The following is a 24,373-nucleotide window of genomic DNA, read 5'->3' on the forward strand; positions in this document are numbered from 1 at the left end:
GAAAAGCTGACGTCTAGACAAAGACTGCATCTGAAATACCAATTGTTCTTGCGATCACTCCACAAGAACTGTTTTACGGTACGATTCATTTCTAGAGCTAAGGCCAGAAGACTATGAAGACCTCAATGATTATGGTATGACTGTTTCTAGTCCTCACATATCCATAGGGGTCTTCCCTGTGTATTTCATATCATACTCACCATGATAGATTTTATTAAATGCTTTCTTCATTTGAAAATTGACGTCACTTTTGATTAATCCGACAATATGGTACTTTTTTTTTTTTTTTTTTTTTTTTTTTTTTTTGTCAGTCTGTCTGTCTTATGCTGAATGGCTTTGCACTGTCTTGTTGACGAGACATCATCAACATATAATAATAATAATAATAATAATAATAATAATAATAATAATAATAATAATAATAATAATAATAATAATAATAATAATAATAATAATATGGGATGCTATCTGAATATACCCATATACTGACAACCCAAAATCAGAACCATGGCCTTTTTATCCAATAAAATTTGGGTCCTGAAGAATGATCAACACTTGTCTCAGTCACTGGCTTAGTAGATAGTGTGAAGTCTCGTGTTTTGATAGCCGTGGGTCCTTATGTAGCACGGGGTTCCGCGTTTGTTGTAATTCTTATAATGACGTTATATATGGTTTACTTTATCTCCATCAATTCTCAGATCCCGCCACTCGCTGAGTATTTTTTGCGAAGATATTACTCATGGTCAACATACTATTATTATTATTATTATTATTATTATTATTATTATTATTATTATTATTATTATTATTATTATTATTATTATTATTATTATTATTATTATAACCCTATTGTTGGAAAAGCAGGATGCTATAAGCCCAAGGGCTCCAGCAGGGAAAATAGCCCAATGAGGAAAGGAAATAAGGAAAAACTAGAAGAGAAGTTAAAAACAATGATATTAGAATAAATCTTTCGTATGTATACTATAAAAAATTGAAAATAACAAGAGGATAATAACTTCAAAATAACAGGAGGAAGAGAAACAAGATAGAATAGTGCGCCCGAGTGTACCCTCAAGCAAGAGATCTCTAACCCAAGACAGTGAAAGACCTTGATATAGAGGCTATGGCACTACCCAAGACTAGAAAATAATGGTTTAATTTTGGAGTGTCCTTCTCCTAGAAGAGCTGCTTACCATAGTTAAAGAGTCTCTTCTACCCTTACCAAGGGGAAAGTAGCCACTGAACAATTACAGTGCAGTAGTTAGCCCCTTGAGAGAAGAATAGTTGGAGCACATGAAGATTGGGGACCCCAACACACCCTAGGGTCGCTTATCTTCAGGTGAAAAAACTTAGGGCCTTTTTTCTTCAGGTGAGGAATTTAAATTTAATAATGGGACTAACAAGCTAACTAGCCAGTTTATAAGTTAATTATTATTAGTGTAACGACATGAGTAAGACTAACCAATAAAAGTGCTAACTAATTTATAAGTTAGCAAATAGATATTTTTTTAAATTGAAAGTATTTAGAAAAAAATCTTATTTTTTTTTAATGGCTAAGAGACTAAATGTTTTTACTCTAGCACATAAAACCAAGTGGTAAAGAATCCCTCATGGACCGTGCATTTTATGAACAAGTTGTGCAGCCACTTTTGACGGATGATCCTCTTCCTGCTATCAACTGGTTAAAGAGCAAGAATCTTTTGAGGAGAGAAATTAAATGCATTCAGTGCAAAAAATCAATGAACTGGAGTAAACTGTCTTCTGTACAAGATAATTATGTGTGGAAATGCCAATTTAAAGAGTATAATAAACTTGAAAGTAAAGTTTCTATTCATAAGGACTCATTCTATACTAAATCTAAACTTCCACTGCAGAAGTGAATTCAGGCTATTTATTACTGATGTAACGGCATGAGTGAGACTACAGTGACTAATATTCTAAACATTTCAGAAAAAAACTATGATTGATATTTACAATTTTATATTTAGAGATCTGCATGAAGTATTTCGAGGTAATTCCCGTTAGTCTTGGTGTTAATGGCATGAATGTGCAAAATAACGAGTCTTGCTTTGCACGCAAAAACAAATATCAAAGAGGACGTGCACCAAATCTGCCAATATGCGTATTTGGAATGGTCGACAATAGCATTAAGCCAGGTGTTGGATATATGGAGATAGTTGAAACACGTGATGCTGCAACTCTATACTTCCAATCATAGAAAAAATTTGTTTTGTCCAGTTCAGTAATATACAGTGATGAATGGAAAGCTTATTAAAATATTCAATCACATCTAAGATTTCAACACCAGACCGTAAAACACTCCCGTAACTTTATTGATACAGAAACAGAAGTATTTTTGTACTGAAATTGCAAGACAATATGCTTTTGATTAAATATGGATTGTTTGTATAAATTTGTTCTTTTTAACAAATGTTTAATAAAGTAGTTTTTAATGAATATATATATATATATATATATATATATATATATATATATATATATATATATATATATATATTTATATATATATATGTGTATATATATGTATATATATATATATATATATATATGCATATATATATATATATATATATATATATATATATATATATATATTCTATAGTATAAGCCAAAATGGATCACCTGAAGATTGGAGACGTCAATAAGCTGGGGTCGCTTATATTCAGGTGAAGAAAATCAGGGTCTCTCTTCTTCAGGTGAGTGTAGTTGGGGTCCTTTATCTTCAGGAGAACTATTTGGGGTCGCTTATCTTCAGGTGCAGTAATTTCAGTGTTGTCAAGTGTATGAGGAAAGAGGAGAATGTGTAAAGAATACCCCAGATTACTCTGTGTATGTGTTGGAAACACAAAATGAGCCGTAACCTGAGAAAGGGATCCAATGTAGTAATATCTGGCCAGTCAAAGGGTCCAATAACTTTCTAGCGATAGTATCTTAACGGGTGGCTGGTGCCTTGGCCAACCTGCTACCTAATATTGCTTTTCATTGTTATAACTTTGCTGTTTTACGTAGTGGATCTAGTGGAATATCGACATCTTAATTTCATTTTTCAATAACTTATGTGAACTTTTCTCTCTTCTCTTTGTTTATTTTCCTAGTCGTGTATTTCCTTTTATCACGAGGTCATATTTTAATTTTATGCTACAAATGTTCATAACTATTTTATATTTTTCAATAATGCATTTATAGGTCTCGAAGATGGCGAATAATGACAGAACGGCCCTTAAAACAGTATATTCTTAAAGTTATATACTGAACTTTACCAGTCACAGCATTCATCGTCCACACTTCACTTCTGTGAAGGAGAGTTGACTCAAAAATCCTTTCCTGTATTTCACGTTTAGTGTCGATAGACAAGAAATCTCTTCTTAATCTTGTGCATACACTGAGCCAGTTTTCATTCTTCCCTTATCTTGTGCCTCATCTCTTATCTTATCCATCTTATTTGTTCGCAAATTTCTAAATGAACGAACTGCTTTCATTTTTTACCATGTAAACGTTCATTACTATATCTTCCAGTTTCTTTCTTACCTCCTAAACTTACTTTTATCTTTTTCTCTTGCAAACACTTTTAAACACGTTCTTTGGTTTCAACAGTTTATACTATTTATCCCAGTAATCTATGCACAATCTACTAAAATTAGCCATGGCACACTACATTCATGAATAATTTTCATATTCTGTATCTTTTTACATATATTAAATTTCACTTCTTAACGTCTCGCATTACTTCATCCGAAAAAAGATATTAAATTCCCATTGTGACAGTAAACCCTTGTGTTAGGTCCCCTTTTACACCAAACCAGCCACATCCCTGTTTGCATATTCTTATACATGATTTTGTTATATAAAAAGCCTTTTATTTCTCTTTATTATTATTATATATATACCAGACTCCTTCAGCTGTCATAATCTTTTTACAAGGGCCGTGCGTGTGGGCTTTTGCCAGTTTTCCTCACAACTTCTCAAAGCCTCCTCTTAGTCGAAATTCATACAATTTTTACTTAACTAATGCCTCGGTCATGCGTCTTGTATTTTCCAGATTAATTCTACCATACATCTCCCCTATAGTGCTAAATAACATTATGCATTATAACTCTTGCACTCTTCTTTGTCACATTCACCTTAAACAGAGGAAAAATTCCCCCTCACCTATTCCTTTGGAACCTCTTACCTCATTTACCTTACCTTATCTATCTTGGTCAACACAAGATCTACCTAATAAGGTCCTACTTCATTTTACTTTCCGCCTGTGATTCTATTAACTCTGAGGACATGTAATTCCTCATACAACCCAATAATTGCGAATCGTGCATCCCCAGCAGTTACTCTATGAGTATTCTCAAACTTACACCAACCTCATCCACTATTGTTTCATTCCTCATTATATGCCTTCTATTCTCAACATTCAAGAAACTTCAAATTACGGAATTCATCTATCCAGGATTACGTTCAATCTAGATATCTCTCTTCTTCCATTTTATATCCTATTAGTCATTAAAAAATATTTGTTTATTTACTTCCCAGTATTGAAATGTTTATTCTTCTTGTATTTTTTTTTCGCTTGTATTCATTCACGTAAGATGAGAGAATATTCCTACATAATTCCGACCTATGAGCTTTTCACTATGAAGGGTGCTGCTGATGTAATGAATGAGGGCCGGTAATAGGTCCTTCAAAATGGAAGATGATAAAATAAATGAAATACGAACGAAGATGAGGAAGAGTCAGATTATATCATCAATAAAGAAGAAAATTAGAACACGTCTTAAACTCAATGCCTTCACAATCACAGTATAAGGAAGGATATTATAGTCTTATGATATTCTGTATGATTCCTGACAGTTTATCCTTTGATTTTATAAAGCTCTTTTTAACTTAGATGCCGTTGCAAAAGTAAAACTTGATTTACAGTTATTGTAATTGATGCAGCTATCAGGCTTAGTGTGATTTATCTATCTTCATGTCACAAGGTCCATACGGTTTATTATTTATGGTCTTTGCAAATAAATTATAATCATACGATTTCTTTAATCATACACACGCATATATATATATATATATATATATATATATATATATATATATATATATATATATATATATATATATATATATATATATATATATATATTTATGTATATATATATACATATATATATGTATATATATATATATATATATATATATATATATATATATATATATATATATATATATATATATATATATATATATATATATATATATATATATATATATATATATATATATATATATATATATATATATGTATATATATATATATATATATATATATATATATATATATATATATATATATATATATACATATATCAAGTACTCTAGCCCATCAGTATACAATACAGTAGATATGGTAGTGACAATAATTATTGAATTTTTTTTTTCTTATATCGCTGGTGTCATTCTCTGTCATGATTTTACATTTTAGTAAGTACAAATATATGGTTTCGTATTAACAATAAGCTAAAGTAAATGATACATGCCAGCTTCATTAACCAATACAAAAATAACCTGGATGTTCTTTCATTAACAGATGAGTAAAGGATGAACCCTCTTTTAGGAAAACTTCCTTACAATCATCTTCCTTGTTAGGATATATCTATTGACTGAGAAACATTACAGATTCTTAAGCATTTCGCTTATTTATTTTTAATTCCTTTATATTTTCAATGATTTTTTAAACAGCGATGAGAATTCTTACATCTAGACTATCTTTACTCCCGTGATCAAGAAAATTAAAGGAAATTACGTAGGTAATATCCATATTTAATATCCGCGCTATATGATGTCATGTTTTCGTTCCCCTGCCCCTACCAAAGTGTATAAACTGTTATGACGACGTAAGTCTTTGGAAAGGAAGATTTGTGGTTCCTTTGCTATTAGTGATATGTTAAGACACCAATAAGCGACACGAGAACTGAATAGGTGAATTATGTAAATTAGGAAGTAATCATCCTGTAATATTCGCCTGTTAAAAAATAGGCAAGTAAGAAAATAATACTGGAATCGTGTCCTATATCCCAGTAGGGGAGAGGTCGAAGAGGCTGGTTCGTCTGCGATCCAAACAATCATAAACAAGGTTTACTTTGGGAATGTGGTAGCCAAAGAGAGAATGGCAATTGCTAATCATGAGCGATCCTGGGGATTCTGGGGAAGTGAACGAGCGTGTGTGTGATATGGCATAAGAGTTTGTTTGTACCATGAGTGAAGATCACTTGAGAAGAGTCTTGGTGGAAGACATACCATCACTCGTGGTTGCCAGCAGCCAATCAGCTGATTTGGCCCCAGTGCATAGTGCCAGGGTCAGGTCACCGAATAGTGCCAGGGTCAGGTCGCATAATACACAGAGTATGGAAAAAAGGATGTTGGCAGACACTCCACATATGATGGAGAAGCGATCTCATGCCCCTGCCCCGTCAGCTGCCCTGGACACAGTGACTCATGGGCCAAGTGGAGGGCCCTCAGGCCTAGCCAATGAATTGAGGGATAAATTAACGTTTAAAAACGGTGTTATGAACGGGATGAAAATTGGCACTACGGATGCCGAGGTGCATGTGCCTGCTGCCGTGAAGTCCGCCAAGGCTGTTGCGTTGGACGAGCAGTGTTCGGAGTCTAGTCATGAATCTACGTCAAAGTCAGACATTAATGGGACTGTATGCAATGGGCACACTGTGTCGGAAGCAACCAGTAGCAATAGCATTGCCATATCAGACACGTTTTCTATTAATTCTGAAAAGTCTTCGGATTCCTCCCATTCTTTCTCTGGTGCTCGGCCAAGGACAAGGAACACGTCGAATAGTTCGCAGAGCACTCAGCCAAAAAGTGACATGGACCTCAGTTCGACGAGTGAAAGCCTAATAGCCCCTGAAATATGCATTAGCCCCGTGTCGTCGAGTATAGATGACGATCTAAAAGTGGAATATGTGAACTATGAAAACGAGCTACAAATGTCGGCCATTATGAGGCTAATACAGAAAGATTTATCTGAACCTTATTCTATATACACATATAGATATTTTATACATAATTGGCCCAAGTTGTGCTTCCTGGTATGTAATGTGTGCTTATGAATTTTTAGATTTAATATATTTTGTGTCTATTCCAGGTTATGTGTATTAAATTATTAGGTTTTGTAAAAGTGTGTGATATAGGAAATTACTTTCCAGATAATTTCCGTAACCTTTAAGGTAAGCAGTAAAGGCTAAGGGTTACAAGAGTTGCGCAGTTCAGTTTAAGTCTGTCTATAGATATGTCAAAATAAATATTTTTAGCTTATTTATGACAAGCTCCAAAACATTGAATAAAAACAACAGCGATACATCCTAACCTAACTTAGCCCCACCTAACCTGACGTAAGGCCATGTGGACAACTCATTTTTTTTAACCTGACCTGTAAAATATTTTCTGTGTCTAACCAGTGCACAGATGGTCTCACGCCTTTGAAGGATAGTGCAAGAGGTAGCAGGCTATTTTGCCCACATGCCTTTTCTCCACACTAGGGAGTCATTTCGCCTACACTGTGAGTCATTTCACCTATATAATCTGTTTTGTTGGCAATTGTCCATACACCCAGTAGTACTGAAGTAATAATAATAATACTAATAGTAATTATAATACCAAAATAATAACAATAATGATGATCTTACACCCATTAGTAACAAAATACTGTAATAATAATAATAATAATTCTGATGATGATGACAATAATGAAAATATTACTAATAATAAGAATAAAGGTGATAATGATGAGGATAAGGATAATAACAATAACGTTGGGAAACTATAGTACCTGATGCTGGTAAAATAGTTGCCCTCCCTTGCAGGTTATGGAAGTGAACTAGCTTATCAGTGTCAGATACTAGTTTCTGACTGACTGGCATTGTGTGTGGTTCATTTACCTCACCTGTTTGCTACACATTAAGTTCTGAGTTGGCGTTTTATTTACCAGTGTTTTTTAATCGGTCTTGATCATAGATTGAACAATGATACTAAAGGTTGGCACAATTGATTAAACAAACATGCTGCAGGTAGATGCAACCACGAGTTTTACCTCCTTGTAAGCCTTTCCACTAAGAGGCTACATTAACATCTGTCCACATAAGGCTAGTATCTGAAAAAAAAGCTAGAAAGGATCCATCGGAAAAAGTATAGAAACTTACAGGATAAAATATTCACGCTTTGGGATGAGCATGTGAGGGGAGAGAGGTCTAAATATCAGATGCTGAAAGCATGTGGTATTTTTTATTAAAAGCTTTTTTTTTTTTTTTTTTCAAATTATTTGTCACTGCGTTTGTTCTCGTCCTACAGTCATTCTGGCGAGGGGCATTATTCTTTTTTGCAATAGAAATACTGTACATGGTAAAGATGGTATATGAATATTCCAACAATGTGTAGCACATGACATGGAATGTACGTAGATAATGAACATAATGTATATGTAATCGAATTGACTCCTGGGTGAATTGTCTATTAGGCTATATGTGAGCAAATTGACTTGAGGGGGAATAGGCATGTAAGCGAAATGACCGTAAACTGTGTGAGAGATGCTCATGACGTAACCAAACATCTCATTTTTTTTTTATTATTGAAAAACAGAATTATTGATTTTCAAAAATTTGATTTTAACATTCATTCCACATATTTTCTGTAAATAAAATTTTTTACTTGTGGCTTATCAGGTTGACATGTGGTATGCATAACTGTTGTTAACATATACTACCACTTATGCTAGCTGATATTGATACACCATTGAGAGGGGCTCTTTAAATGAGTATTCTGTTATTTCGCCACACTATGGAGTCATTTCGCCCACAGGTCATTTCACCCACAGGTCATTTCGCACACACTGTGGAGTCATTTCGCCCACACTGTGGAGTCATTTCGCCCACACAGTTAAGTCATTTCGCCCACACTGTTAAGTCATTTCGCCCACATTGTGGTGGGGGTGCCAACCTGATTTTGCAGATAGTAGTAAGGTGAGGGATGAGCTATCGGCTTATAAGTTGCTGAAAGCATGCGCTCACCTGAATGGCCCAGTGCGCAGCTGAATCCTGCATGTGTAGTGTGTACTCTACTTGTTTTAAATGTAACTATATTTTAATAAAAGTTTCTTCAATTCTTTGTCACTATCTGAATATTATATGTATGTAACTGTCTTTTAATAAAAAGAAGAATACTTTCTGAATAGTAATACATTTATTTAACTGTCTTTTGATAAAACTTTATTTTTAATTTTTTGTAACTGCTTTCTAAATCTTGCATATAGCCTATGCAGCTATTTGTTTACAAAAGTTTTTTATTTCACCACTTTCTTAATCTTACATGTATGTTGACTCTTATATGCGGGCGAATTGACTTGTGGGCGAAATGACCGTAATTCTTTAAATGCTACTATTGGAAAATTGCAATTGCTATTTGCTTTTATTTTCATACACCCCAGTTGGAGGGAGTTTGAGCTGTAAGCCATACAAGTTGAAGGGGTATCAAACTGTTAGTCATTGAGTTAGAGGGGTCAAAGTATTAGCCATACAAGTTGGAGGGGTCAAATTGTTAGCCATTGAAATTGAAGAGAGCTGAACTTTTGGCCCTACTAGTTATAGGGGGTCAAACTGTTAGTCCTACTTGTTGGAATGGATCAAACTGCTAGCCATACAAGTTGAATAGAAACCATATACTTGCAACATCTCTTTGTGCTTGCATCCTAGTTAAGGTTAGGTATGTCAAGGAGCCTAGATGCATTGAAGCCTCCCCACCTTTCTGACAGGTAATATCATATCTTTGGTGATTAGATTACAAGTTGGAAGGGGGTCAAACTGTTAGTCATACAAGGTGGGGCAGTCAAACTTACCCATGCGAGGTGAAATGTGGTCGAACTAACATGTTAGCCATAAGAGTTGGAGGTGATCAAACTGATAGCCATACAAGTTACACGGGGGTCAAACTGATAGCTATACAAGTTGATAGGGGTTGAACTGTTAGCCACAAACTCATGTGGCTAACAGTTTGACCCCCTCCAACTTATACGGCTATCCAACGGTTAGCCATACAAGTTGGAGTGGACAGAACTATTAGGTTTACAAGCTGGAGGGGTTCGAATTGTCAGCCGTACAAATTATCTGGAAATCTTATGCACGCAATGTCAATATGCTCACATCCTTGTTGAGGTTAGTTACATTAAGAAGTCTAGAGAAATTGAAGCCTCCCCACCTTTCTGACAGGTAAGATGTCTTTGGTGATTAGGTTACAATTCATATTATTGTCAGGTCAACTTGAATGGTCAAAGTGCAAGTCATACGAATTGAGGCCAGTTAAACTTTGCCCTGCTAGTTATAGGGTATTCAAACTGTTAGCCATAAAAGTTGAGGGGAGTCAAACTGTTAGCCATGTGAGTTGGAAGTGGTCGAACTGGTAGCTATACAAGTTGAAGGAGGTCAAACTGAGTTATACAAATTGGAATGGGTCAAACTATTAGCCACATGAGTCAGAGGGGTCAAACTGATAGCCTATAAAAGGGGGGGGGGTCGAACTGTTACCCATACAAGTTGGAGGGGATCAAACTGTCACCCATACAAGTTGGAGGGGATCAAACTGTCACCCATACAAGTTGGAGGGGATCAAACTGTCACCCATACAAGTTGGAGGGGATCAAACTGTCACCCATACAAGTTGGAGGGGATCAAACTGTCACCCATACAAGTTGGAGGGGATCAAACTGTTATCCATACAAGTTGGAGGGGATCAAACTGTCACCCATACAAGTTGGAGGGTATTGAACTTAATCTTTTGAGTAGGAGGGGTTTGAACTGTTAGCTGTACAAGTTGACTGGAAATCATAATGCTTTCAACATCTCTTTATGCTTACATCCTGAGTGAGGTTAGGCACATCAAGAAGTCTATAGACACTGAAGCCTTCCCACCATTCTAACTGGTAAAATGTTGTCTTTGGTAATTAGGTTACAATTCCTATTATTGTCTGGTCAACTTGTACGATTTAACTTCACAATATTTATCATTATTACCATGCATCATAGCCTTGGGTATACTGTATATTAGTTTTAGACATGTAATTAGATAAAGTACAAATAGGCTATTTTTAATATTTAAAAGTCACCACAGCCATTTTTCTTTAATACCAAAATAGCATATTACCGAGGTGTTGGTAGTTTGCAGAAGTTGTAATGCATATTTTGTTTACATAAGTTACCATATTATTGTGGAGAGCTCTTCAACCTATTCTTGTCCCTATTTCGTATTACTGTACAGTGTATATAGTTATGACATCTATTAACAAATATTTTACCTGAAGGAAATACAGTGTAAATGATAATTGTTATCATGTATTTCAGCATGTTTAAATATATTTTTATTGTAGTTATTATAAATATGTATGTGGCTACTAAGATATTTGTAGGACTTGGAAATTATGATTTTTTTTTTCACATATGTTACCCAATTATTCTGAAGAGCTCTTCAAGAGGTACATTATTGAGTATAGTGAGATTCCAGGCTTTGTTTATCTTTTCTAATTGTGATACTAGTAACTGTTGATCTATGATAAAAACTTTTTGAACCTTTCAAGTTTTGTTTGCAAGGAAATGGTAATAATAGTGTTATTCTGTAGAATTTTGATTTTACTACCTTTATTTTTAATGGGGTGGGCAAGCCAAGTTTTACTAAAGTCTTGCTAACATACCATTATTGTGTATTTTTTGAATACTGAATAATTCAAGATCTATATGTAAAGTGTTTAAATGATAAGTACCAAAAATGGAATATGTTCAGGAAAGAGCATCATATTTTCATTGGTCCAGGTTCTTAAGTTGATGATTACTTATGAAATAGGCAATTTTGAATATGAAATATTTTTTTTTTTCTGAGGAATATTGCTGCAATTTTGATAAATTCTCATGATTTTTTTAAACATTTGGTAAACCAACTTGTCTTTGGGTCTCGGTATCTATCCGGGGATGAGGATAAATCAGGGTTTACTCCTTCCTCTTGAGGATGACAAGTAAACTAAGTATGTAATTTGATTTTCTCTGCGTTTTATTGCAACATATATCAAGATAGAACTGGATGCACACAGATGCACCTGGCATGTACTTAGCCAGTACCCTAGGTAATATTGGGTTACATTACTGTACTGTTACTGTATGTTTGCTATAGTTTACAGCAAATTAGGCCAGTTTAGGTTTGAGGTCTTGAGAAAGAGAGTAGCCTTCTACTCTGGTAAAACACTGCTCTAGGCTAAGAAGCTTTGTATACAGTACAGTATTTCTCAAATTATTTTGGCCAAGGTCACATTAAAAGTTATCAGAAAAACTATATTGTAATTTTGACCTGGCACTATATACCAACCCTTTTGCTCTTTACAGTGGAGATTATTATAGCGACCGCTGAAACAAGCCAAAAGACTTTTTAGCGAGATGTAACTACCCACCACTAGTTAGCAGGTGGGTAGCGGTGGGTACACCGGCCACTGAACTCACAACCGCACTAGTAACATGACATCACTTTTTACTCAGGCTCGGTAGAGAATGGACATGCTGTCGTTCTCTCCTGTCAACCCATTTACCCATTCCAAATATTAAATACAAACTGGCCTAAACCTTAAAAACGTTCATGTTTCTCTTTTTTCCAGAATGATTTTATGAGAGGCTCCATGATGCATGTTTGTTCTGGCATTGAAGGGCACCAGTGTGACACCTTTATGTCAGCTGTGGAAACAAATCCTCATGGCCCTTTTCCTGCTTGCAGGGTTCAATCTCCTTGTATTCAGTTTAGGAACCTCTCTCCCAGTGGCAGCGGTACATAAGGCGGAGGAAGAAAAATTCCTAAAGGGACTCTTCCCCTTCAAGTTTATTCTTGAAGGTGAAGAAACCTCACCGTCTTACTCTAATGGCTGATTCCTGTCACCCTAATTCTGCTTGTTTGTCTAGTCCGGGGATCGGTCAAGTAAGAGTGGTGGCCCTTTGACCCTTGGGACAACCTTGTGGTTCTGAGGACTCAATTTGCTTCTCCTAGAGAAGCAGCGTTGCCCTCAACTGTAGGGAAATTTCTCTCCACTGACGCTGTGTGGTAGCTGCGGTTTTCCTTGTGGCTTGTCAGTACCCCATGCAAGGGATGGTTGTTCGAGGTCTTTCAGTACAGGACACAGCGGGAGTGCATGGCTGCCTTCCCAAAGGTTGACTTTGGTCTTCGCCCCAGACACTCAGGAGTCATGTACCAAAGGAGCCTCTGGTGTCTCTTACTGTGGCAACCTCAGCTTTTGCTCACCCACTCCACATTCATCCTGCTTCGGCAGACAAACTCCTGGTTTCCTGTTGGAGAATCCCTCTGCGGAAAATCCAGAAACTAGTTCAGGTTATCTTTTGCAGCTCGCAGCGTGCTATGCCGACCCTCAACCTGAGCTTGTTCAACACGTTGAGGGTAAGCAGAATGCGCTGCATGTAGGTTCATCTCCAGGTGACATCCGGCCATCTCATTCATATGAGAGGCACCCCCCAGTGGCTTTCACAAGTGTTTGCTCGATTTGTTGATGCCTCACTCTAGCTCTTTGGAGTATAGCTTCTTGGAGATAGACGACGAATGTGTTAGGCAGCTGTTTGCAGTACCTGACTCTTTCCGACGTGTCCTACTGTATAGTGAGGCCAGTTCCTTCGGGATGAGTGCCTCAGGTTTCAACCTCTCCTAAGGGATAACCTGCTGTTTGGCCTGTGTGCCAGCATACAATAACAGCTCAGAATTCTTCACCTCCTTGTGAGTGAACATCTCATGTAGGAGAGATGAAGGCTGCTCGCCGACCTCCTGCGGGAGGGAGGACGAGCAAGAGTGCTTTTCTCCATAGAACAGGAAAGCACAAATCAAAATCTTGCGGGGTGTCGAGCACCCATTCACAAAGCGCTAGTGAAGTGGTCAGGTATTTTCGCCTGATGAAGATCTTCGCATTGTCTTAAGCATGCACCATACTCACCATAGCGAGCTTGCCAGTGCGCTACGTGCAGGGAGAAAAACATCAGGTACAGGACAGGTGGGCTCCACCTTACCAGCTCACACTTGTACAGGGGTTCAGCATGGCTTGCCTTGCCAACGTTTGGCCCGGTAACATTCACTTCACCATCAGGTAGTACAGCGGTTGTGCACGCTCGGTACTGCTGCTTTAGTAGCATTGCCCACTACATCTATGCATCCTACAACAGGGTGACTGTTCTCAGTTTCTTAAGAAAGCAGAGCATGGACATGAACACGATGTTCCACCTGGCTGTGCTCATCCTTTCTTGGACACTCCACCCAGACCGAGGACGAGCACTCATGTCGCCCCATTGGATGCCATCACCCTTTTTGAAGGACAAATCATGGTTTGCTTGACCTGCTGTAGGTAGTTTGGCTGGCGGTTCCCGGACCATCTCACTATCCTCCAGCGTACAGTACTCTTTCAGGATATGCCAACCATCTCTTTGGAGGTTTCAAAGTCCTCTGGGAGGAGTGTCCTCTGGTGGCACCTCACCTTTCTTCCCCTCAGCTTCTGTCAAGGTACCAACAGTACCTTAGTACGAAGGCCACTAACATTTGCCGGGACCCTGAGTGGGAAAGGCTTGACATCATCCGATCGAGCCACAGAAGAGGAAACAAAGTCACCAAGCGACTACTCCCCCCCAGGGGACTCTATCCATCGCAGGACCAGCAGAAACTTGAAATCTCCTAGAGAGGTCTCTTTCATGGACAACTTTTGGTTTTCGCCGATAGAGTGAGATTGACTAGAATGTTCCATCCCAGTGATGGAGGTTTTTCTGCAGGTGCTAACTTGCATCTGGAAAATAAAATGCGTGGGTGAACCAAATCAGGTTCCCGCAGAGGGAAAGGACACTTTCGGGGACCTCTTCTACAACACCCCCAGTCCCCCCAAGATTAAGATATCCTTGCCTTGGGTTAGAGGGCCAAGGGTGCCAAGAAGAGAGCTTGCGCCTAAAGATATTCCACAGAACAGTGGAATCATTTCGGCTTCACGAGTGGAGGAGTTCCATCATCTCTCAAGAGGAAGACTTTTCGTGCAAAATTGCGCGAGAGATGTCCTGAACAGTTCTTCAACCTCTTTTGCTCAAGCTAAGTGGGTCATTTTCTGCAGTTAGGGTTGTGGTAGGGTGTTTCTGGACCCTCTGTTCCACTACAGTAGCAGCCAAGTATTACTTTACACTGGAGGGAAAAAACTGTTAATTGTTCTGCTGCGATACACTAACTCAGGACTTCCTTTTAGGAGATCTGGGGCAACATTTTAGAGATTTTCTGTTAGCCCTTCCTCCAATTCTTCCCAACACACTGTAAATCTGGCAGTACCAAGAATCCCTCCTGGGGGAAAGAGCATCTCTTCTGATCTGTATCAACCGAGGGTACGATTTTGGACGACCTTTTAGAATGTTGTCAACTGTGTTTTGACCAGCGTTTTTACTTGTGTTCTGTTGATTCTTCTTCCCTTGTTGTGGTTGTGCTGCTTCTTTACATTGAGCATGGAACCCTAGCTAGTGAAACATTGTTGCCCAGGTGTTAACGATAAGTCTGGTGAGACTTTTCTTTCATACATGGAGATTGATTCTCATATGTTGTGCACCTCATGTCCCGGTCAAGTGTGCGTTCGGGAGGACACATGTCCTGAGTGCGTTGAGTGGCCTGACTGGTAATTGACTTTAGTAGCGACGAAGAAGAAGAAGCCAGGAAACACTGCCATCCATCTAAAGGAAGTAAGAGTTCCGAGACTTTGTCTAAAGCATCATCGCGAGAAGCCCTTCCATTCCCCTTGTATCTCCTGTTCCGCCCAAGGAAACGGCTGTTTCTCCTTCGACAGGAGGACCTTCGTCGTTCTCGCATTCTTCAGCTTCCCTAGAGGCTGCCTTAGAGAAGAACTTATCTGCTGTTTGGGCCTTGTTGGGCTTCAGTGGTCTACCCTTGGTCGATTTGTGGTCCAAGGTGGTAGCGGCATCAAGGCCTACCTCTTCCTCGGCCTCGCCGGGCCCTCTTGCCTTGCTGCCTGAGGGTCCCGTGTCAGATCATATGGTTGGGCCTACTACCTTCTGGGCGATCTCGATAGTCCACATGGGCACCCAGGCCGTCTCACAGGCGGCCTCGCTAGGCCACGTAATCCTTGTCTCGTCTCCTTCGACAGGCCATGTGGGCCTTACAGCTGAATCATCTGCTCGCCGGACCATGTGGGCCTTCCACATGCATCGTCTACCCTGATTGACGACTTGGGCATTCTAGCCGCCGCGTCTGCCCCGACAGGCTACATGGGCCTTCTAACTGCATCATCTCTCCTTCCGGACCATGTGGGCCTTGTATCTATCTCGGTCGCTCCTTGTTTAAACCACAGGGGTTGTTCGGGTTCCCCTCTTTTGTCTTCGTCCCTTCAGGAGTGTTTTGACAGTTCCTGGACTGGCAGCTGCATGGTTGGACGGGCATCCACCTCACTCCCTATAGGTCCTCTCACAGGGATTCTCAGAATTTCTGGTCTGTTCTTAGCCAGTCAGGACCATCATCAGGAACAGATCCAGCCCAGAGGCCAAGGCCAAGTGACCTCTCTTCTCCTTCCTGTGGCAGGATGGAGGACTGTGGTAGGAAGAGACATGTCCAGGTCGCAATCCGTGGAGGTCCTCTCACCCTTCAAAAACAAATACACTAGGACCCCCCACAGGGACAGAACCCAACGTAGGTCTCCCTTGGGGCACGCTCAGAGGAGTAGGTTGCCTTCAGGTAGAGACAAGCGCCGCCTTAGCAGGTTGCCTTCAGGTAAAGACAAGTGCCGCATTAGGAGGTCATCTTCAGGTAGAGACAAGCAATGCCGTAGCAGGTCGCCTTTAGGTAGAGACAAGCAATGCCGTAGCTGATCGCCCTCTGGTAGAGACAAGTGCCGCTGTAGCAGGTCACCTTCAGGTAAAGACAAACACCGCTGTAGCAGGACCCATAACAACCACTGTGGCTCCCGTTACCCCCATGAGTTACCCAAGGCTTCCTCCTCTTTAGTTCGGCGGGCCCAAGCCGACACGGAGAGAAATTGTGACTGCTGCTCCTTCTCACGCGTTAACCTACCTTTGAGGTCGAGCAACGCCCCTCACCTTGACGTTTGGACCAGGGGTTCCAGTGAGGAGTGGGGTTCTTCTTTGTCGGAGCCCTCCGTCATCATTGAGTGGCATCCCTGAGATCAGTTAAAGGTGGTAGTCACGTTTTGCCTCTACCGTCTTCAGGGACCTCACCTCACCGTTCTTCTGACCGGACATACACACCTTGAAATCGTAGGTGGACCATGGGGCCTTAGAGGAGTCCTCCGCCTTCAGTTGAGTTATCAAATTGATGAGGAACCACGTTGGACTGCCGGCACCTACTCCCCCCTGTGGTGCAAGGTGTCTCAGAAGTGGACATGTTCTTGGGAGCTCCATGGGAAGGTAAGCCACCCCTCACTCTCCCCTGGTCGAGACTGGCTTCCATGGCTGTTGCGAGCATGGAAAAAGTGATCGCAGGTCATAAGAACTCACTCAGGGCCCTCAGTTCTCTTGAGTACATCCTGGAGGGTGTTTTGTTGGGCCACCTGCCGGTGTACGATAACCTGGCGGAGTTGGTCGCCTGCGTCTCAGAGGACAAAGTTGGCAGCAGGAGGACTCTTATTCTCTAACCAGGAAGCTCTCGATGGAGGCAGTAGCTCGATCACTGTTGCACATAACCTCCTGGTTGGACATCAGGACAAGAATTATTTTGGCTTTTATCATGCCATACAACAGGATACATGTAGAAAGGGATCAGCTGGGGAGGTTGTTGTCCAGATGGGGTAAGGCAGTCTGGTTCCTCCCAGGCCCTCACCCAGTGGGCCAACTGGGTTTTTATATGTAAAGACTGCATCCTGATCCGTCTCCTCAAGAAAATCCCGGCTCCTCAGGAGCTCTCCTGTATCAGGGAGGCCCTCTCTCCACGGGACCTTGTCTCCGACACCCTTGTGAAGTGATGTAGAGCAAACTTTGATGCCGTTCTGCACTGGACCACTGCCAGGAAGCCAGTCGTCCCCTGCTCTAGAGACTACCACCCTAAGCCACAGTCCTGGCCCCAGCCCACTCCCCTTCAAGCAGAACCTTCATCTAGTGGGTGGGTTCATACAACACGGCCCTCCTCGGAAGATTCCTCTGCTGCTTCCTTCTCCCGCCCCAGACCATCTACCAGCGTTGGATCCTGCCAGGGCCGCTTCTCCAGTAGGAGATAGTAAGAAAAGCCCCCCCCCCCCCCCCCCCCCCCTCTTCAGGTTCCACATGTTGGTTGTTGCCTCTCACAATGATTGCGGAACTGGGCAAAACACGGTGCAGACCCTTGGATGGTCTAGGTTCTGAGGGAAGGATACTGTATCCACTTTCTGGGTGACTTCACCCCCCCTCATCAAGAGGCAGGGTGTCTCCTCCCTTTACTGAAAGACCAGGTATGAATGAGACCTCGGAAGAGGAGGTGGCGAAGATGAGGCAGAAGGCAGACGTGGGGTCATCTTGGTGGAGAAGGCCACAGGCGGTTGGAGGCCGGTGATAGACCAATCCTTCCTCAACGTATTCATCAGCAAGACTCCCTTCAGGAAAGAGATGCCCTGGACAGTCCTGGCAGCCATTAGGGAAGGGAACACTATTCCTGGGTCTGAAGGATGCCCATTTTTAGATCCCGGCACACCCAGTCAACAGTGTCCTAAAAGGAGCTGTTGGAATTGCTTGAGAGCCAGAACGGCTGCTCTCATTTCCAGGAGGTTTATGTGGTTCATGTGTTGCAATAGGTCAGCCCCCAGGCTTCTTTTGATGCATCTGTTAAGAACATCAAATCTGGGGGAGGAAAAAGTCTACTCTCCTGAAGAGGTTGGTGTCTAGTACCCACCAAATCAGGTCTCTCTTTAGCTCTAGCCCCACAGGAGCTGGAAGGTTCAGGGAAGGGTCCTTGTGCTGAAACCAAAATGTCTTCAGCTGCCACTGGAAAGACCAGATGCAAATACAGCCAGCCATTGGGCACCAGATGCTCCATGGAGGTCAGATGATCTAACAGGCGAGGCCACCGGTGAGTTGGTAGCGAGTTTGGCAGCAGAAAGGGGCATGCTGCCTGCTTCAGCCTCCCTATTCTGCTTTATAACAGAAAGACTTTGTCTGTTGGGTGTCTCTTTGCATCCTTAGATATACCAGTTTCCAAGATGGTTGCAGAGAGGAGTTTTCTTGATTTACAACGATCTCCAGATCAAAGCAAAACTCGAGAAGTCTCTTGGTGTAGAAGAAAGGTCTACACCGAGTCTGCTAGAATCAGCAAATCTTTTAGGTAACTTAATCGATGAATGCTCTTCTTGGAGCCCAGGTTGATACAAGGGAAAAAAACCTTAAACCTGGGGGCCTGTGGATAGGCCGAAGCACAGCACTTTGAAGAGGTATATTCTTTTGTTCATGAGGAATTTTGGGTACTTCTTTGATGATGGATGGATTGGGATTTGGAAGCCAGTCTCAAACAGGGGAGAGTGAGGGTTGGCTTACCTTCCTGTGGGGCTCCCAAGAACATGTCCACTTCTGAGTCACCTTGCACCACGGGGGAGCGGGTGCGGGCAGTCCAACATGGCTCCTCATCAATTCAATAACCCAACTGAAGGCGTATGCCCCATGTTTTAGCGATGAATTCAAGGTGTCTCCGTCCAAGGACTGGGTCCTCATCCGGTTCGAAGATCGGTGAGGGGAGGTCCCTGAAGACGGTAGAGGCAAAACGTGACTACCACCTTTAACTGATCTCGGGGAAGCCACTCAATGATGCCAGAGGGCCCAGCCAGCAAAGAACCCCGTTCCCCACTGGAACCCCTGGTCCAAACGTCAAGGCTAGGGGCGTCGTTCGACCTCAAAGGCAGGTCAACGCATGAGCGAGGAGCAGCAGTCACATTTCTCTCCATGTCTTCTTGGGCCCGCTAAACCAAAGAAGAGGAGGCCTTGGGTAATCCACGTGGATAACGGAAGCCACAATGCTCGTTGGGGGTCCTGCTACAGCGGCGCTTGTCTGTACCTGAAGGCAATCAGCTATAGCGGTGCTTGTCTCCACCTGAAGGCAACCTGCTACGGCGTTGCTTATCTCTACCTGAAGGTGACCTCCTACAGTGGTACTTGTCTTTACCTGAAGGCAACCTACTCCTCTGAGCCTGGCCCAAGGGGGACCTACGTCGGTTTCTGTCCCTGTGGGGGGTCCTGGTGTGTTGGTTCTTGAAGGTTGAGAGGACCTCCACAAATGGCGACCTGGACCTCTCTCTCTCTCCCTACAGGCAGCGTTCCAGCCCACGTATGCAACTTCAGCCTGTTGAGGATTCCTGGACCATGGACAATCATCAACCCATGGCCTGCTCGCTAATCGCCAGAACTACCGATTATTTTCTCTTCCTTAACGATTGCAGGGGTAAGACTCATTACCTCGTCTTCTTGGACAGTCATGATGTCGTTCGTGACAATCCAATGATGAGATCAAAATTTATTTTGTACAACAATAGCAGGGGTGAGACTCATCACCTCGTCTTTCTGGTCGGTCAGGATGTCGTTCGTGACAATCAAATGATGAGTTCAGAATTTATTCTGTTCAATGATCGCAGGGATGAGACTCATCACCTCGTCTTTCTGATCGGTCAGGTTGTCGTTCGTGACAATCCAATGTTGTTCCGACATCTGCCAGAGCGTCGTTTCTTGACGATCAAATGATCGGCACAGAGATCGAAGGTTATTCACGATCAAGACGCTCTTCTTCTGGAAGACGTTTATGATCACGAGATCGAAGGTTATCACGATCTCGTCGCTCTTCTCCTTGAAGACGATCAAAGTCATGAGTCAAACACTCACAACTATGAGATCGTAGGTCATTTACGATCTCAATGCTCTTTTTCTTGGAGACGAACACCTGTTCAGAATCTCCTTCGGGGTATTACTCCAGTAGGATTCCCGTCCATTGTCCGGGAAATCCCTTCGGAAAAAACTCAGAAACAAGCCTTGGCTTTTTTCTCAAGCAACACTTGATGTTAACCTTCTATTTGAGATAGAGCTTGTTGAAGGGAAACATAGTGCTGCTCAGAGGTTCACCTCCAGGTGTGAGAACTTCCCCATCCGAGGGAGAGTCTCTACACAACCCTTGAGGTTGCTCATGATCAGCTTGACACTCATGATCATGAGCAAGACGCTCACGATTGTGATTTACATGCTCACGGTCATGAACTACACGCTCACAATCACGAGCAAGACGCTCATGATCACGATCACGAGCAAGACGTTCATGATCACAATCACGAGCGACACTCATGATCATGAACGAGACGGTCATGATTACGAGTTATAAGCCCGTGGTTCCTGGCTAGACGCTCTCGATCACGAGCTAGACGCTCGCAATCAAGAACTGAAGACTCACGATCACGAACTATAGGCTCACGGTCAATAGCTATAAGCTTGTAATCACGAGATAAACACTCGCTCACGATCACAAATCTAGATCCTTACGAGCTGTCAGCTAACGATCAAGAGCTATATGCTCACGATTGAGAGCTATAAGCTCACGATCACGAGATAGATGCTCACGATCACAAGTACGAGCTAGACGCTCATGATAACGAGTAACAAGCCAGATGATGATGCTCACGAAATAGACACTCATGATCAGGCTAGACGCTCACGTTCAAATGCTTAACACTGAAATTCACTAGCTGACGTTCATGAATACGAGCTAAACGCTCACAGTTACAAGCTGCACGCTCACGATCACAAACTAAACGCTCATAATCATGAGCTAGGTGCTCACGATCACGAGCTAGGTAGATGCTCACGAGCTCAGCGCTCGCGATCACGAGCTAGATGCTTACGATCACAATTTAGTCACTCACGGGCTAGACGTTTACAAGCACGAGCTGTAGACGCTTACGATCACGGCTAGACACTTGAGATCACGAGTTAGATGCTCGCAATCACAAACTAGACGCTAATGTTCATGAACAAGACGCTCACGCTTTTGTACAAGATGCTCATGTTTTCGTGCGAGATGCTCACACTCGTGAGTAGAACGCTCACGCTCACAAGCAAGATGCTCACACTCGTGAGCGCAGTGCTCATTATCTCGCACGAGGTGCTCGAGGTCATGATCACAACCATGAGCGAGACGATCCCAATTGTGCCGATCATCACCATACTGATCACAGATTCTAGTTCAGCGATCGTTAGATTACTGATTATAATTTCGTCGATCATTTAACACCCGATCACCATCGCTAGCTCCGCAATTGCTGATTGCCAACCCCGATCGCCGCCAATCGCCAACCACTGGAAGATCACTGACCACCGATCATTGATCATCAAGGTACGATCTCTGATCTCCAAGTCTCTACCTACAGCTCCGATCTCCAGCCCACAAGCGTCAGCTCAAAGCTCACTGATAGCCGTGCTGATCGCTGACACCCTGCTTGCAGGTCACCAGTGCTCGGTAGTATTCGGATTTACCAAATTGATTTGTCAGCTGCCAATCACCGTTTTTCAATGGCTAGATGATCTCCGGTTGCTTATCAATAGCACCGTTCGTGGATTTAATGTTCAACAGCTAATCATTCGTTGTCTCACACGACAGTAGGTTGTTCGCTTGCTTGCCATTTGCCTGCTTGACATTCACTGACCGGAGGCTAGTGATCACTAATAAGCCTGCTCCACTCTAGGCTTCTAAGCAGACATTTCCATGAGAGGGAGCTGCTCAAGAGAGCACTCTCTCGTAGACAGCATAGATCGTCTATGCTCGCTCTTGGGCTTACACTACTTAGTTAGACTTTGTAGAGTTGAAGGAGTTTTATACAGTTTTTTCCTTCTGGGAACCTAAGACTACACCCTTCTTTGACGACGGGGATAGTACGGTAGCGCAAAGCTCAGTCTCCCTTGCTCTTTTGTGTTCTTGTTTGTGTAACAGGGCTTCTTGGACTCCCGAAGTTTTCTTGCCTTTTATGAGATCAGACAGAACCACTTCAAGGTGACAAGGTTTATTTATTAAATCCGGCACACTCAAGGGAATTCATTCCTCATAAACGTACTTGTTTTCACTTACACTTCGTTCATACTACAGGAAGGCTTATGAGCAAATTGCCTCAAGAAACAGGTTGCTGATTCGGTTGCTACGTTCTCCTTTGTCCCGTTTAGTAGAGGGCTACTCACAAGATGACTGTGCTTGAATAGTAACTACACTAGTTAGGCTGTCTCCTGAAGCAAATGGGATCTCGGATGTGGTAGGGGAAGGCATATCCCCTGAATCTGTTCCTCCCCCTCCATTGGGAAACACAACCACATGGGGTTTCCGCCATTCTCTCCCTCTTAAAGAATTAAATTCTGTGGTGTTTAAGCGACACCTATAGCAATTTACTTGCTACGATTCAGTCAGCCCTAGATGGGTGACCGACAAGAATAACAGAGGTTGTCGGAATTTTGTGTTCTCCTAATCTCTGTTGGCCCTTATGCCCTCGTACCTTAGTGGGAATACACTCAACCTCCATCTGCAATCCGTTGCGGGGAAACTTTTTGTGTGTTTCCCTATCCTTTCCCTCTGTATTCCTGTGTCTTGTGGTGTATTACTAGTGCATTATGGAGCATTCCCATCGTTGCCCTGGGCCTGTGGCCGGAAAATTGTGTGGCGCTTTCCTCTCTAAGCCCAAAGTTGACCCGCACTCCTTGTGTTCGTCGTGTAGGGGCAGTGTGTGTTCCCCTACAGCCACATGTCCGGAGTGCGAGTCCTGGAATGAAGTGCAGTGGGTGCGGTACGGCACTAAGAAGAAGAAGGCCTCACGACGGTCCCCTAGGAAGTCCAGCGTCTCTTCGCTCCTCGCTTCGCCCGGCGTCCCGTCGGACAGAGTCTCTCTGCCGTCTTCCCCTACCCAGAGTAGGGGTCGAGGTAAGTCTGTTGCGGGGAAGCGGCCTGTGGCCCTTCCCCAGGAGTCTGATTTACCTGACAGTTGGATTATGTCTTCGGTCCAGGCAAGGGGGGGCCCTGAGGGTGGGGCGGGTGTGTAGTCGGACGATCCGATGTGGGGTAAAACGGCAACAGTCTCTTCTCCTGTCTCGTGGGCAGGTTTTTCAGGTGTGTCAGCAGCCGAGGGCGCTGCCGAAAAGGACGACTCGCCGCCATCAGACACCCTCGGGTGGGCGCCTCCGAAGACGCCCTTCAGATCGCCCCTGAGGACAGAAGAGGAGTTTGAGACCTGGTTCCCCAGCGAGGAGCTCCCCCGCACCCTCCAACGCCTTCAGCGACGTTCCCGGCGGACTTCATGGAGCCTTCGTCTCGGCCG

The 24,373-nt window shown here is 42.3% G+C and overlaps 1 protein-coding gene across 1 annotated transcript in view; it reads left to right on the top strand.

The window, feature by feature from the left end:
• Nucleotides 1–5,885: 5,885 nt before the first annotated feature.
• Nucleotides 5,886–24,373, top strand: part of LOC137640231 (N-alpha-acetyltransferase 30-like) — a 95,025-nt gene continuing 76,537 nt past the window's right edge. The window contains exon 1 of the mRNA XM_068372799.1: nt 5,886–7,112. Within this exon, the coding sequence (XP_068228900.1) occupies nt 6,264–7,112 (849 nt within the window). The 5' untranslated portion in view covers nt 5,886–6,263. The remainder of the gene's footprint in view (nt 7,113–24,373) is intronic.

This window comes from Palaemon carinicauda, chromosome 4 (genome assembly GCF_036898095.1).
Source record: "Palaemon carinicauda isolate YSFRI2023 chromosome 4, ASM3689809v2, whole genome shotgun sequence".
NCBI lineage: Eukaryota > Metazoa > Arthropoda > Malacostraca > Decapoda > Palaemonidae > Palaemon > Palaemon carinicauda.